Source organism: Protopterus annectens, chromosome 11.part0, assembly GCF_019279795.1.
Source record: "Protopterus annectens isolate FY-2018-M chromosome 11.part0, PAN1.0, whole genome shotgun sequence".
NCBI classification, from domain to species: Eukaryota; Metazoa; Chordata; order Ceratodontiformes; family Protopteridae; genus Protopterus; species Protopterus annectens.
The window spans coordinates 1472580005-1472593191 of NC_056745.1; the positions used below are offsets into that span (position 1 = coordinate 1472580005).

The 13187-nt window shown below is 39.0% G+C and overlaps 1 protein-coding gene across 1 annotated transcript in view; it reads right to left on the bottom strand.

Moving 5' to 3' along the window:
• Positions 1-13187, bottom strand: part of IL17REL (interleukin 17 receptor E like) — an 877228-nt gene that overhangs the window by 458209 nt on the left and 405832 nt on the right. The window contains exons 9-10 of the mRNA XM_044088776.1: positions 11409-11463; positions 43-206 (exon numbers count right to left, since the gene is read on the bottom strand). Coding sequence (XP_043944711.1) covers positions 43-206; positions 11409-11463 — 219 coding nt within the window. The remainder of the gene's footprint in view (positions 1-42; positions 207-11408; positions 11464-13187) is intronic.

Below are 13187 nucleotides of genomic sequence, written 5' to 3' on the forward strand. Positions count from 1 at the left end.
GCATCCATTTGACCGTAGTTAATGTTGTTTTGATTTACTTACCTTTCCTTGTACTTTATGTGACGTATGTGGCAAATCGATGCATATGCCTTTAGTTTCTGCTAACCAACAAAGGCTAGTATTTACTTGGACTGGGCAAAGTGACTTCCAGTGTAGTTCTTGTGAGACTGGATTATAAGTAATGCCTTTCCAGAGTTCTTCAGTATCTAAAATACAGATGTTGAGGTATGAAAAACACGGAAAAATCAAGTTATAAAATTATGTTAACAATTTGATGAAATTAGTGTAATTTTATATATATATATATATATATATATATATATATATATATATATATACATATATATATGGTTCTAGGTTATAACATCGACAGCTACTTTCACCGACAACAGAAACATCGACACCACATAATCGACAAACCATAACCACGACACCTCACATGCCCGACAAACAAGTAACCGACAGTCCACAAACACGAAACCCCATACACTGCACACACCACAATAACAACAATCAACTAACAAAACACATCCCTATCCAAAAACCACACACAGAACACAAGCACACCAAAATCCTCACAAACCCACACTAAACCTCACACACACAACTATGTACAACCCTAACCCAAACCCTTACCCTAAGGTCCGTCACTATCGCACACTCAGCTAACCCACGCCCTAACCCTAACTCACTTAACCCACCCCTAACCCAAAAAATACTACTACCGCACACTTACCTAACCCGCGCCCTAACCCTAACTCACTTAACCCGCCCCTAACCCAAAAAATACCACTACCGCACACTTACCTAACCCGCGCCCTAACCCTAACTCACTTAACCCACCCCTAACCCAAAAAATACCACTACCGCACACTTACCTAACCCGCGCCCTAACCCTAACTCACTTAACCCACCCCTAACCCAAAAAATACCACTACCGCACACTTACCTAACCCGCGCCCTAACCCTAACTCACTTAACCCACCCCTATCCCCACAGACTGTCACTATCCACACTTACCTTACTCGCACCCTAACGTCCGTCACCACCGCATACTCACACAGCCTTCTTTCCAAGTCACTATCCCTGGCGTCGGCGTTTTCATCCGTAGCGTCGGTCTTCCGAATGTCAATCATCTGGCGCCCGCTAATCCGTTGTCGGTGATGTCGGCTGTCGATCTTCTAACCTTGACCCATATATATATATATATATATATATATATATATATATATATATATATACATATATACACATATATATATATATATATATATATATATATATATATATATATGTGTGTGTGTGTGTGTGTGTGTGTGTATGTATGTTTGTGCAGGGTTTGTATTGAATAGTCAGATCTTATTCCATTAATAAATCAATATATAATATCCCAGCATATCAAACATCACAAAAGCATTAAAAACTCAAGAAAATCACGCACACATTTAAACATTTAAAAAGTCAAAAATGTTGCAAGCCCCCCTGCCACCCTGACATCCATGCTTTTTTAAATATACCTACTCTAAAGTTGCACAACAGTGAAGAAAAAGACAGATATGCTTACCCAACGTTTGTGATCTTACACGTCTCATCACAGAGCTGCCAGCCACAAGCAATGCAAGTAATCAGACATGTTTACTGACACAGCTAAAATCAAATGGTCATTTAGTACACACATCAATGCAATGGGTTAATTGGTAGCTGTTAGGTATGCAGTCCAGGAGACCACTGAGGAGCCCAGCAAAACGTCTACAAAATATTATCTGGTTAACTGACTTGCTCAAGATGGGCAAGTGAAGGCTGAAGGAGAAAAAAGCCTCTGTCACAGGAAGCAGTTTGCTAACAAATTACAGCCCTAATCCCCTGCACTGACAGATACACTACAATGTAACACAGATGAAACTACAAACTGATTGTATTTATCTCAAAGTACTGATTGTCTCCCTCTGTGTGGGTGTGTCTGTCTCTCTCTCTCTCATATATATATATATATATATATATATATATATATGTATATATGTATGTTTAGTGTTCAGTGTGTTTATTTATAAAAACTTAAAGCCCATAAAGGCTATCTATGAGTCTGTACCACTACAAGTAGGATCACATATTCCATTTCCACATACATACATACATACTTACAGCAATATGTCTTTTCACTGAATGCCATTTTGCTGAAAGAGAAACTCTATGGCAAGCTCACTGAAGAGCCATTTCAGTGAAAACTCATTTTGTAGAATAATAACTCTGTGAAGCTTCATATACAGCAATGAACAAGACAAAATCTGTTTATGCATGGGTACGAGCCCCCCAGAACATCCCCAGCATCCCCCTTACAGAAATGTATTAACTCTATAGACATCAAACAAGAGAAGAGCAAAGATCATAAGCAAAGTTATCAGTATGGCACAAATACAAACCGCAGCAGCAGTTCATGGATTCATAGGTTCATAGGAAAGTGCTAAGTAATCAGTCTACAGACCATTACAGGCCTAGCTAACCACATCTCAAAGCTGTCTACAGAAGGCAACACAATACAGACTAGGACAGAATTTGAGGCTGCCATCTAATTATCTAGGTTTACCTTGAGGCTGACAAAAGTAATACTCTATTTGACATGTAGTGAAAATTTGTTCCAAGGTGAGAGGTACACTGAGATATGAATCTATCTTGCTGGTGTGTTTATCTGCTGCTGGTGGCTTAGGTCCTTTGGTATTTGAGGAACTATTTGTTCTGCAAAGGAAGAAGTCAAGAAGAGTCACATCATTCATTACTCAGAAGGCTAGACGCAGATCACCACTGTAGACTCTCTAATAGACCGATTATAGAGAGAAAGGTCTGCCTGTCTTTACAGGTGAATGGAAGCCTTGTGGCCATTTATATTTTTAGTTATGAGTCTCTGATGACTATCATGTTTATATGTTCATAGGTACTTACTGGGCTCATGATCTGTGAGGATCTAAAGATGCCTAACCTTACATTCCCATGGTAGGTTTTAGCCCTTATATTTTGTGTATGACCAACCCAGAGGAGGGCAGAACAAGATACTACTGGAACATTTACTTGTTGCCCATATCCATAATGAACATGGCCACTAAACTGGGGGAGTCAATTTAAGGTCTCATATCCAGTCTTCAAAATTATGCTTGAATATAGTAAGAGAAGTACTTTCTGAAAAGAAGACAGTCCTGTAGAAGAAGTATTCTCTGCAAGTTATGTGGCATGTTAAGAAAAATGCATGCCAAAGGGACATTATATTCAATACAGCAAAGGGTAATTAAGACTTCACTGATTCAGAGGACATGCCTTTGGAAATTAGATGAACCAGGTAGAAGGCTTAAGAGCTATGCAGACATGCTGGCCATATGATAAGGAAGATATGGAACATTTATGACCGTGTCTGATTGGAGAGGTGTGTCACCAATATGGTATAATGTGGAAATGTTTCATTAATGAAAACAAACTATACAACATTGTTTTCACATTTAGTTCAGACTACTGTCCTTGCACCAGTAGTTAACATAGTCTAACCATCACTGGAGTAATTTTCAAAGAGGAAATAATAACATCTAATTTGCAGTTTTGTGCAAACTCAGATACCCACAGGCCAGGACTGTTGCCTTGAAGGCATGAGACATAAATGCCAAAAAAAAAAAAAAAAGAAACTGACAGTGAGCCCTGTGGTATAACACAGGTTACAGTTTTAGTTTTAGAACCAGCAAATCTAACCACATGGGCTCTATCAGACAACCAGTTAGCTATCCACTACACAATATAAGGACTTATATTTAGATTTACAAGTCTGTCAATAATGCCTGCATGAAGAATAGTGTCAAAGGCCTTGGCCAGGTCTAGGAATTCTGTATGCACTGCATAACCACTATCCACTGCTTCAATCTCTTCTTCAAAGGAATTAATGAGGTTAGAGAGCCGGGACCTTCCTTTGGCAAAGCCAAATTGATGAAGGCCGAGGGTTAACAAATTTTCAATATCTAGTTTAATGAAGTCTGAGATAATGTGCTTCATAGCTTTACCTATGAGGCTAGGGATTCGAATGGGTCTAAACTTATCTGGATCTACGGTTGGGCCACACTTGTGTAATGGCATTACAATGGCTGTTTTCCAGGATCCCTCTAATTTGGCACTGATAATCAGACCAACTGGTATGCTATCAGGCCCTACGAGTGAAGTATTCTTAGTGTTTGAAAATGCTGAGTGAGCTTGTCCCATAGTAATTAAAGGGGGTGGCTGGGATCGTCCATAGTAATTAAAGGGGGTGGCTGGGATCATCCATAGTAATTAAAGGGGGTGGCTGGGATCATCCATAGTAATTAAAGGGGGTGGCTGGGATCGTCCATAGTAATTAAAGGGGGTGGCTGGGATCGTCCATAGTAATTAAAGGGGGTGGCTGGGATTGTTGAACTTTTTGAATAGATATAACTGTGGGTGGAGTAAAATTTACACTAAATTTGATTGCTAGGATATTGGATATTTCCTTAGGGTCAGAGAGTCTAATATTATTGTGGACTGGCTCCAAACAATGTTAGGTTTTAGTTCTTACCTTCCTCAAATAGGTAAAGAAGGATCCATAGTTATTTTTCGTTTTGGTGGTTATTTTAAGTTCATAGTTGACTTCAGGTTTCCCAAGTTCCCATTACTCAGTTTCTTTCTTTATATGGGTATCCCACCACAGGGGTTTGTTTTTAAAATTTTCATTCTGTTATGTGTGGATAAGAACTGCCATTTCAGTACAACTATTTAATTGGAAGTAGAAGTCAGAGGTCTGAGGCATAAGTAGCAGTTGAGCGATAGGATCCTTCAGAGGAGGATTGCAGCACAACTTATGTAAGACATTAAGTAACCGCATATGGTTTACTTTTGAGAAATTCCTAAACACAGAGTTAATTACAGGGGAAATGTCACCAGTTTTAAAGAAAAAAGTCAGTAAATTATGGTCTGATTTAACAAGACATGATGATACATATGGAGATATGCAATAAGTGGCCATATTGGTTGGACCAGATCTAGGATACTGGGGCCCCTAGTAGCATAGTTAACTATATGCGAAAGAGAGTTAGTACTTATAATGCTAAGGAAGTGCTGGTAATGCTCACCATTGGCAATATAACTCATCTAGTTTATTAATATACAGCTGAATTCCCCAATTAGAAAAATCCTGTGTTTAATGGGAATTTCTGCTAATGTGTTAAGATAGCTACTGTGCTCAGAAAGGGACATAGAGGGTATGCTATAGCTAGCTATTGTTTATGGAGATTTGGACTTTTATGAGCTCAAGTGAGGTGTTTAAAGGAATCTGTCACAAGGTGATGATACCCTTGACAAAGGATCTTTGGATCGGTTTAGCCAGTTAATGTTGAAATTTTCCATGATTACTGTTTCATTAGAGATGTTCTTGGAAATCCATGAGAGGAAGTCTTCTAAGATATGGATGTTCTGGCCTGGGGGTATATATATATATATATTTTAGTGATGCAATGAGGATTTCAGCATTGTAAAGGTGAGGAGTGATTTGAGTAAGATAGTAGTGCATAACTGTTAGGATAAATTAATGCTACACCTCCTGCTTTTTGTTGATACGGTCCTTTCTCAGTATGCTATATCCAGGTGGGAGATGTTCTGTGTCTTTGACATGTGGTTTTAACCATGTTTCAGTGAATGCTAATATATCTGAGAAGTATTGTGTTATCCAGGAATGGAATTCAGTTATTTTGTTACAGAGCCTATGTATATTCAGGGTGACTAGCATTATTTGCTTTGTAGAAGGTGTTTGAGGTGGATAGTGGTTATGTGAGGGTCCAGGATTAGGGTAAATATCCCCAGATAGGGGTAGGTTATTAAGGTAAAGAAAATAATTGTTTTGGTTAATTACAGTTTTGTGGAAGAGTGAGACTAGATGTAATTGTAGAATGGGTTCTAAGGTGTAGAGTACATTTTTTCTCTTTGAGAAGTGTATACTGTTTGGCTCAATAAGACTATCTACTATGTTTGAGAAGCTGCTTAGATAGTTGTCCTGTGTAGGAAAGGTGGATGATTTAGGAGCTATAGGTTTATTAGTCTGTGATTGAGGGAAGCATTATATGTTAGTAGTATTAGAGCTGTGAGTGTGTGTAAGGTGAGAAGAGTAGTGCGTTTAGGCTGCAGCATTATGAGAGGTGTGAGTGTGTGTAAGGTGAGAAGAGTAGTGCGTTTAGGCTGCAGCATTATGAGAGGTGTGAGTGTGAGTGTGTGTAAGGTGAGAAGAGTAGTGCGTTTAGGCTGCAGCATTATGAGAGGTGTGAGTGTGAGTGTGTGTAAGGTGAGAAGAGTAGTGCGTTTAGGCTGCAGCATTATGAGAGGTGTGAGTGTGTGTAAGGTGAGAAGAGTAGTGCGTTTAGGCTGCAGCATTATGAGAGCTGTGAGTGTGTGTAAGGTGAGAAGAGTAGTGCTTTTAGGTTGCAGCATTATGAGAGGTGTGAGCTAAGAGATACTGAAGCGGGAAGGTAGGTAGATTAGGTATGTGATGAAGGCTGGGTTTGTGAGGGGAAATAGGGTATGGATATGTTTAGGTAAATTTGCACATTATTTGCTAGGGGTGATAATATTTGGCAAAAATGGGAAGACGTGTTAAAACAGATAATTATGTTGTGTGTGTGGCTATTAATTGAATAATAAGAGGTAGTATGGGATTCGTTAACAGGAGTGTAGGGGAGGAGCTATAGAAAGAATACATGTAATTAAATTGGTGGTGGGTTGGAATGGGGGTAGGGTAGAGGAGCGAAGTGAGCCCAAGCATAGCAAGAGTGAACAGAGCAAGGGTACACCATATTTGGAACAGCTCAATAAAAACAAAACAATCAGTGAAAATGAAAAAAGAGTTAGCTTGAAATTTAAAGCACTTGCATATTAAAGAATTCATTTCATAGAATGTTTAGTTATAAATAAAGTGTACCAGCAAAAGTCAGATATCAAAAAGCAGGCATGAGGAGATAGGAGCAGTATAGTATGAGGACGTGTTTAAGTGAATTTTGATAAAGATAGGAGTGGGAGGGGGTGAGTTCTGGTGGTGGGCTAATGACTGAGCACAAAAATAAATGCAATAACAGTTTAGTATTCTTGAAACATACTTTGCTTCACTTGGGTGTTAACTTATTTATTTATTCCAGTTTGATTACCAGGTAGGTCCACTGGGCTTGAGGGCCTGTTTTCAGTGGAGGCCGGGGGAGAAAAGCTCCACAGAACAAAGTTTATTAACATGAAAATTTCAAAGGTTGTTTGTAATACAAACAATGGGTTTCTTCAACAAGAATAAGACAAAACAATTACAATTTTTGTTCAGAAAATAAAAACAAGCTTATATCATAATAGCTAGAGTTTACTATTTAGTTACATATATGAATCAGCGGTTGAGAGTGAGGTTACGAAGGAAAAAAAAAAGGTTAGCCTGGAGTGAAGGGGGAGGAGGGCTTGAGAGATATGGGTGGAAGAGCACAGTTGCATTTCCTGTTTAGGTAGAGGTAGGAATGAAGTTGAGTTTTGAAGTTATTATGGTTGTTACAGGTCCTTAGAGAGGAGGGTAGAGCATTCCATTTTTTTGTTAGGGTAAAGGATAAGAGAAACTGGCCTGCTGGGTGCTTGGGTTTTTGAACGGTGATCAGGTTTTGGTGAGAAGATCTAAGGAGTCTGAGGGGGGTATAAGTTTGTAGTATGTTGGATAGAGCAGGGCAGTTAGTGGGTTGGAATAGTAATTTGTGGGCTGTGGTTATTTGGTGAAAGTCAAGTAGGTTGGGGAGTTCAAGCCAATTTAAAGAATGAAGAGAGGTACAGTGATGAGAGGAGGATTTGGCATTGGTAGCAAATCTGGAGATTTTGTTGTAACAAACTTCCAGTTTGGAGGTGAGTGTGAAAGATAAATTAGTGAGCAGAGGAGCGCCATACATAAGAGAGGGAAGGAGATAAGTAAAGGCAAGAGTTAGTCTGGTGGAAGGAGAGAGGAATTGGTTGTTTCTGTAAAGTAGGCCAAGTTTTATGTGCATTTTCTTGATGTTTAGCTGGATATGAGTGTTAAATTTTAGTTGATTATCAATTGTGACACCAAGAAGTTTGGCAGAGGGTACGATCTCGATAGAGGAGTTATTGAGGCTGGTAATTTGAAGAGAGTTATTATCATGAGGGGAGGATTTTGAGGGGGAGAAAAGAAGGATTTTAGTTTTGTTGGCATTTAGTGAGAGGTGATTTTGGAGCATCCAGTTTTCAGTGGTTGAGAAGGCATTTTGTGTCAGAAATTGGAGCTCTGTTAGGTTAGTGCCGCAGCAGATCAAAGTGGAATCGTCAGCGTATTGCAAAATTTTGGTGTTAGGAATGGCTTTGTGGAAGTCATTAATAAAGATATTGAATAGCAATGGGCCAAGTATGGAACCTTGGGGTACTCCAGTGGGGGTAGGAAGGAAAGAGGAGGTGGCTTGGCCCCATTTCAAGGCTTGGGACCTGTTTGAAAGATAGCTAGAGAACCATGAGAGAGTTTTTTGGGAAAGGATGAGATTAGAGAGATGGTTTAGAAGGTGGGTATGAGAGATGGTATCAAAGGCTTTGGATAAGTCCAGCAGAACAGAAGATACCATATTACCAGAGTCATGGGCTGAGTTGACAAAATGTAAAAAGGAGAGAAGGGAGGAGTTAGGACTGTGTCCTGGGCGGAAGCTGTGTTGGGTAGGAGAGAGTAGCTGGTATTTGGTAAGAAATGGCAAGAGCTGCAGGTGGATGCATTTTTCAAGAATTTTGGAGATGAGGGAGAAGATGGCTATGGGGCGGAAATTGGAGACATTACAATTTTTGCCACCCTTGTGGAGTGGAAGAATAAATGCAGTACACCATAGTTTGGGTACATAAGATTCAATTAGTGATCTATTGATCAGGATGCTGATAGGCAGAGCAATAGCATCTGAAGCTATTTTTAGGAAGGAGGACAGAATGCTGTCAGGGGCATTGGAGCAAGGCTTAAGTTTATAAAGAAGTTTCTTTATTAGATTGGTGGAGATGGGTTTGAGTTCGAAATTAGGGTGGAGAGAGGAGGGAGGGGGAGATTGAGCAGGGAGGAGAAGAGGGTTATTGTTGGAAAAGGTCTTAGTTAGCTCAGCGATAGAAGAGGTGAAGAAGGTATTGAATAGTGAGGCAATTTCTGGGTCAGATTTGCTGGCGTCTGGACAGGGGCTGTTTTTTTGTACCTGGCCTGAGGAGGGAATTAATAGAGTTCCAGAATTGTTTGGGATTTTTTGCATGATTTTCTTGTAGTTTGATGCAGTAAGACTTTTTAGCTCTAATGACTTGTTTCTTTGGCTAGGTTTCTCAATTGTTTATATTTAAGTAATATTTCTGGCTGTTTATAGCAAAGGTAAGTTTTCCACGTTGTATCCCTTTGTAGCATTATCTTTTTGTATCTTTGGTGAGCCATGGAGTGGTCTTTGTTTTAACTCTTTTAGTTCTAATTGGAGCTAGGGAGTTAAGGACAGTTAAGAATGAAGAATTGAAGTAGTCAACGGCTTTGTCTAATGGTAGTATTTCTAGGGAGTTCCAGTTAGTTAGCTTAAGGGAATCAGAGAAGGTAGTGGGGTTAAAGTTAGATAGGTTATGAGTATGAATGTATTGGTGAGAGTGTGAGGAAGTGCGAGTAGCTCGAAGGGTGAAGGCAGGGAGGTGGTCTCCTAATGAGTCAGGAATGACACCAGATTTTATGACTTTGTTAGGATGAGATACTAGGATCCAGTCAAGAATGGAGCCTGGAGGGTTGGTTTTGTTAGGCCTAGTTATGGAGTTTGTAAGTTGAGTGAAGTTGAATAGGTTGATCGTTATGGTGGGATTAGGGTTGATGATTTTTCCCCAGTCAATATTTACATCTCCCATGATGTATGTTTCTAGCTTAATATTGGATGAGATCCAGGAGAGTATGTCTTCCATGGTACTGGAGTTGTTACCAGGAGGAATATAGAGGGAAATGATACAGATGCTTTTATGGATGTTTATTTTTAGTAGGCCAATCACAAGTTCAGCATTAGAGAAAGAAGCGATGGGGTTAGGGTAAGGAGTGATGGACAATTTGCAATTTGTTGGTGTAGATTAAAGCTACACCACCAGCTCTTCTACCTGGGTGGTCAGATCGGCGAGAGTGAAATCCAGGGGGAAGGAATTCAGAGTCACTTATATGAGGTTTTAGCCAGGTTTCAGAGATGGCTACTATGTCTGGTAAGTCATGGCTGAGCCAGGCATGGAAGAGGGTTAATTTATTTATTAAGCTTTGGGCATTGATGGTGAAGAATTTGAGGTTTTTACTTGAGGATTTGGTGTTGGTGCTGGGGAGATTTGTTGGAGAGAAGTTTGGTCCAGGATTGGGGTGGATGTCACCGGCTAGACAAAGGTAAGTGGGAAGGGAAATATGTTTATTAGGTTTGTATTTGTATAGAAGAGACTGGTAGAGATTCGGTTTGGGTTTGTAGTAATTAGTAGAGTTTGGGAAAACTTTTACTTTTAGGAGAAGGATAGGGTGGAGGGGAACTAAAGAGGCTGAGATGTAGGGATGTTGTGAGGAGGAAAAAGGGGGAGGGAGTAAATGGAAATCAGTAAAGGAGGTGGCATGGTAAAGAGGTAGTAGAACGAAGGACAAAGACATGGAGATAAGGGTTGTGTAGGGAAGGGTGGGGAACTGTAAAGTTGTCCAGTTGGCCAAGGGATTCTTATAGGAAATGCTTGTCCGAATAACATAGGTCTTGGAAGTAACTTGGAGAAGTCTTGGGAAAAAATGGCTGATAGGCAGCAGATTATTCTTAAAAAGTCAGGAGTAGTCCAATGGCATATCCTAACCATGAGAACTGCATTGCTAGCTTCTACTAGGGGGAGAGGAAGGAAACTATACTTCTGTATGCACCATTCTGACAAAGTGCGACCATGTATGTGACTAACACCTCAGTCATCAGATAGTACGTTTACAGACAAAATACCATTCTGACAAAGTGCGACCATGTATGTGACTAACATCTCAGTCATCAGATAGTACGTTTACAGACAAAATACCATTCTGACAAAGTGCGACCATGTATGTGACTAGCACCTCAGTCATCAGATAGTACGTTTACACACAAAGTTGATGAACACCTTATTAACAATTACGAAGCTTAAATATTGTAGTCGGTATATGCTATTTATGTCTAAAATGAATGCATTGGTTACATACTCAAATATTGGGAATCCATAGCTCAGTTCACAACAGGAGCAGGCTACATTTCTTATAATTTATTACTTATTTTGTTATTCAGTTTTATCTTCACTTTTACTAAAACAGGTACATAAAATTCAAAACCTTGGTTACTAATTAAAATGTGTATGTAGAATTCATGCCTAAGTATCACAGATTTACTCACAGTTTGTAAATGGGCAGACATGTATTCTCCTTGCATCTTCAATTGCCGACCAGCCCTGAAACAAAAATCATTCATAGTATGCTATGAAAAACAAGATGTTATGTAAATTTACTCAGAAATATCCATTTCCTGTTTGCTCTATTACAAAAATTTCAAAAGCTTGTATACCAGATGAGAAAATTAATTGTATATGGCATGTTGGAGATTTTTGGTTTGAGTTGCAAACAAGAGCCAATACTGTCTGTTCAGTACTTTGAATCGAAGTTTGCCTAGGCCCAAGACCTTCTCTATATTTGCATGTATTGGTTTTAATTTGACTATGCTTGTGACTTTTCATTTTGTTTAATATGTCACACTTGTTCAGAAAAATATTTAAAGACAGGCTCTCTCCCTTACTTTTTCCATATTTTGAATGTAAAAATATAATACTTTTATTTGTCAAGCCTGTATTTTATTAAAAAAAGTTCACTGTATTTTATTTTACTGCTTACAGGCAAATTGATGGTTGTAGTTAGAAAATGCAGACTTGAATAGTCCCTTCTAAAAAATAACTGTCCTTTGCTGCATTGCAGATATCCTCTAAATATTTAAATAACACATAATTCATATTGAAATTCTTGTAACAGTCATTTATTTCTACAGTTAGTAAAATAATAATCATAAATCACCTTGGCTATGTTTGCTTTCTTTACTGACTTACTTGAATCATTTTTATTTTATACATCGCTATGATTGAACTGTACTTGTGTTTGGGTTGTAGAAAAAGCTGTGCCATTAAGAATCTGTACAGCCCTGCTTTCAGTATCTTTTTTTGGCCACACTCCAATAGGTAACTGTGTCATCTAAATTACTGTTCTCTAAATGCAGCCTTTCCGGTAAGTGTAGTTCCTACTTCTGCATTTTATCCCATTCATGAAGTTACTGGAATTATGGCTCATGTAATTATTTGTGGATTACACAACTAAGATAATGTGTATATGTATGCCACTAGCTTCCTGAAATCCACGGAGCAGCACAACTTTGACTTTTTTGCTGAAATGAAAATGTTTGTGCAGCATTAACCTGAATGAGACGTGAAACGTTGTATGCTGAACAGCACACATTTACATAAAAAGCAAACTAAGTTGGACTGTATGGATACAGAACAAAAATGTTTCATGATCTGGTGACTGCTGTTATAGTGGTGAAAGAATAGTGTTAGTAGTACAGTATGTAAGGGGGGCACCTACCGCCAATTCCCAAAACAGATGTCATGGTTTTCTTTAAATTCTGCTTCTATATCCGAGTTTTGGAATTATAAGTTTTGGGTGACAAAGGAGTGCTATGCTTGGTGTTGTTGCCTCTGGGATTTCTGGATCAGTTTCTGTCTAGGATGCCTTCAGTATGGAGAATATGTGTGTCCTCCCTTTGTCCACTTAGGTTGCCTCCCACATTCCAAACATGTGCCTTAGCTGAATTGCCAGCTCCCTAAATTACCCATGGTTATGCGGACGGTGTTGGCATATTGCTTCTAAGGACTGGCATCACTTGTTGAATTGTTTCTCTGCATTGCATCCATTACCTACTAGGATAGACTTTGAATATCTCACAAACCTGAATAAGATAAAGGTGGAATTGCAGAATGAACAAATAAATGGCTACATGACTAAATTATTACTTATGGAATATGTAGACAGAGTTTATGTCAAGTTGGCATCATCAGAGTTGCTTCAATTTCTGATACTTTGCAAGAAGGACATGCTGATATTATTCAGAATTACTTAAAGCTGCTCGTTGTCT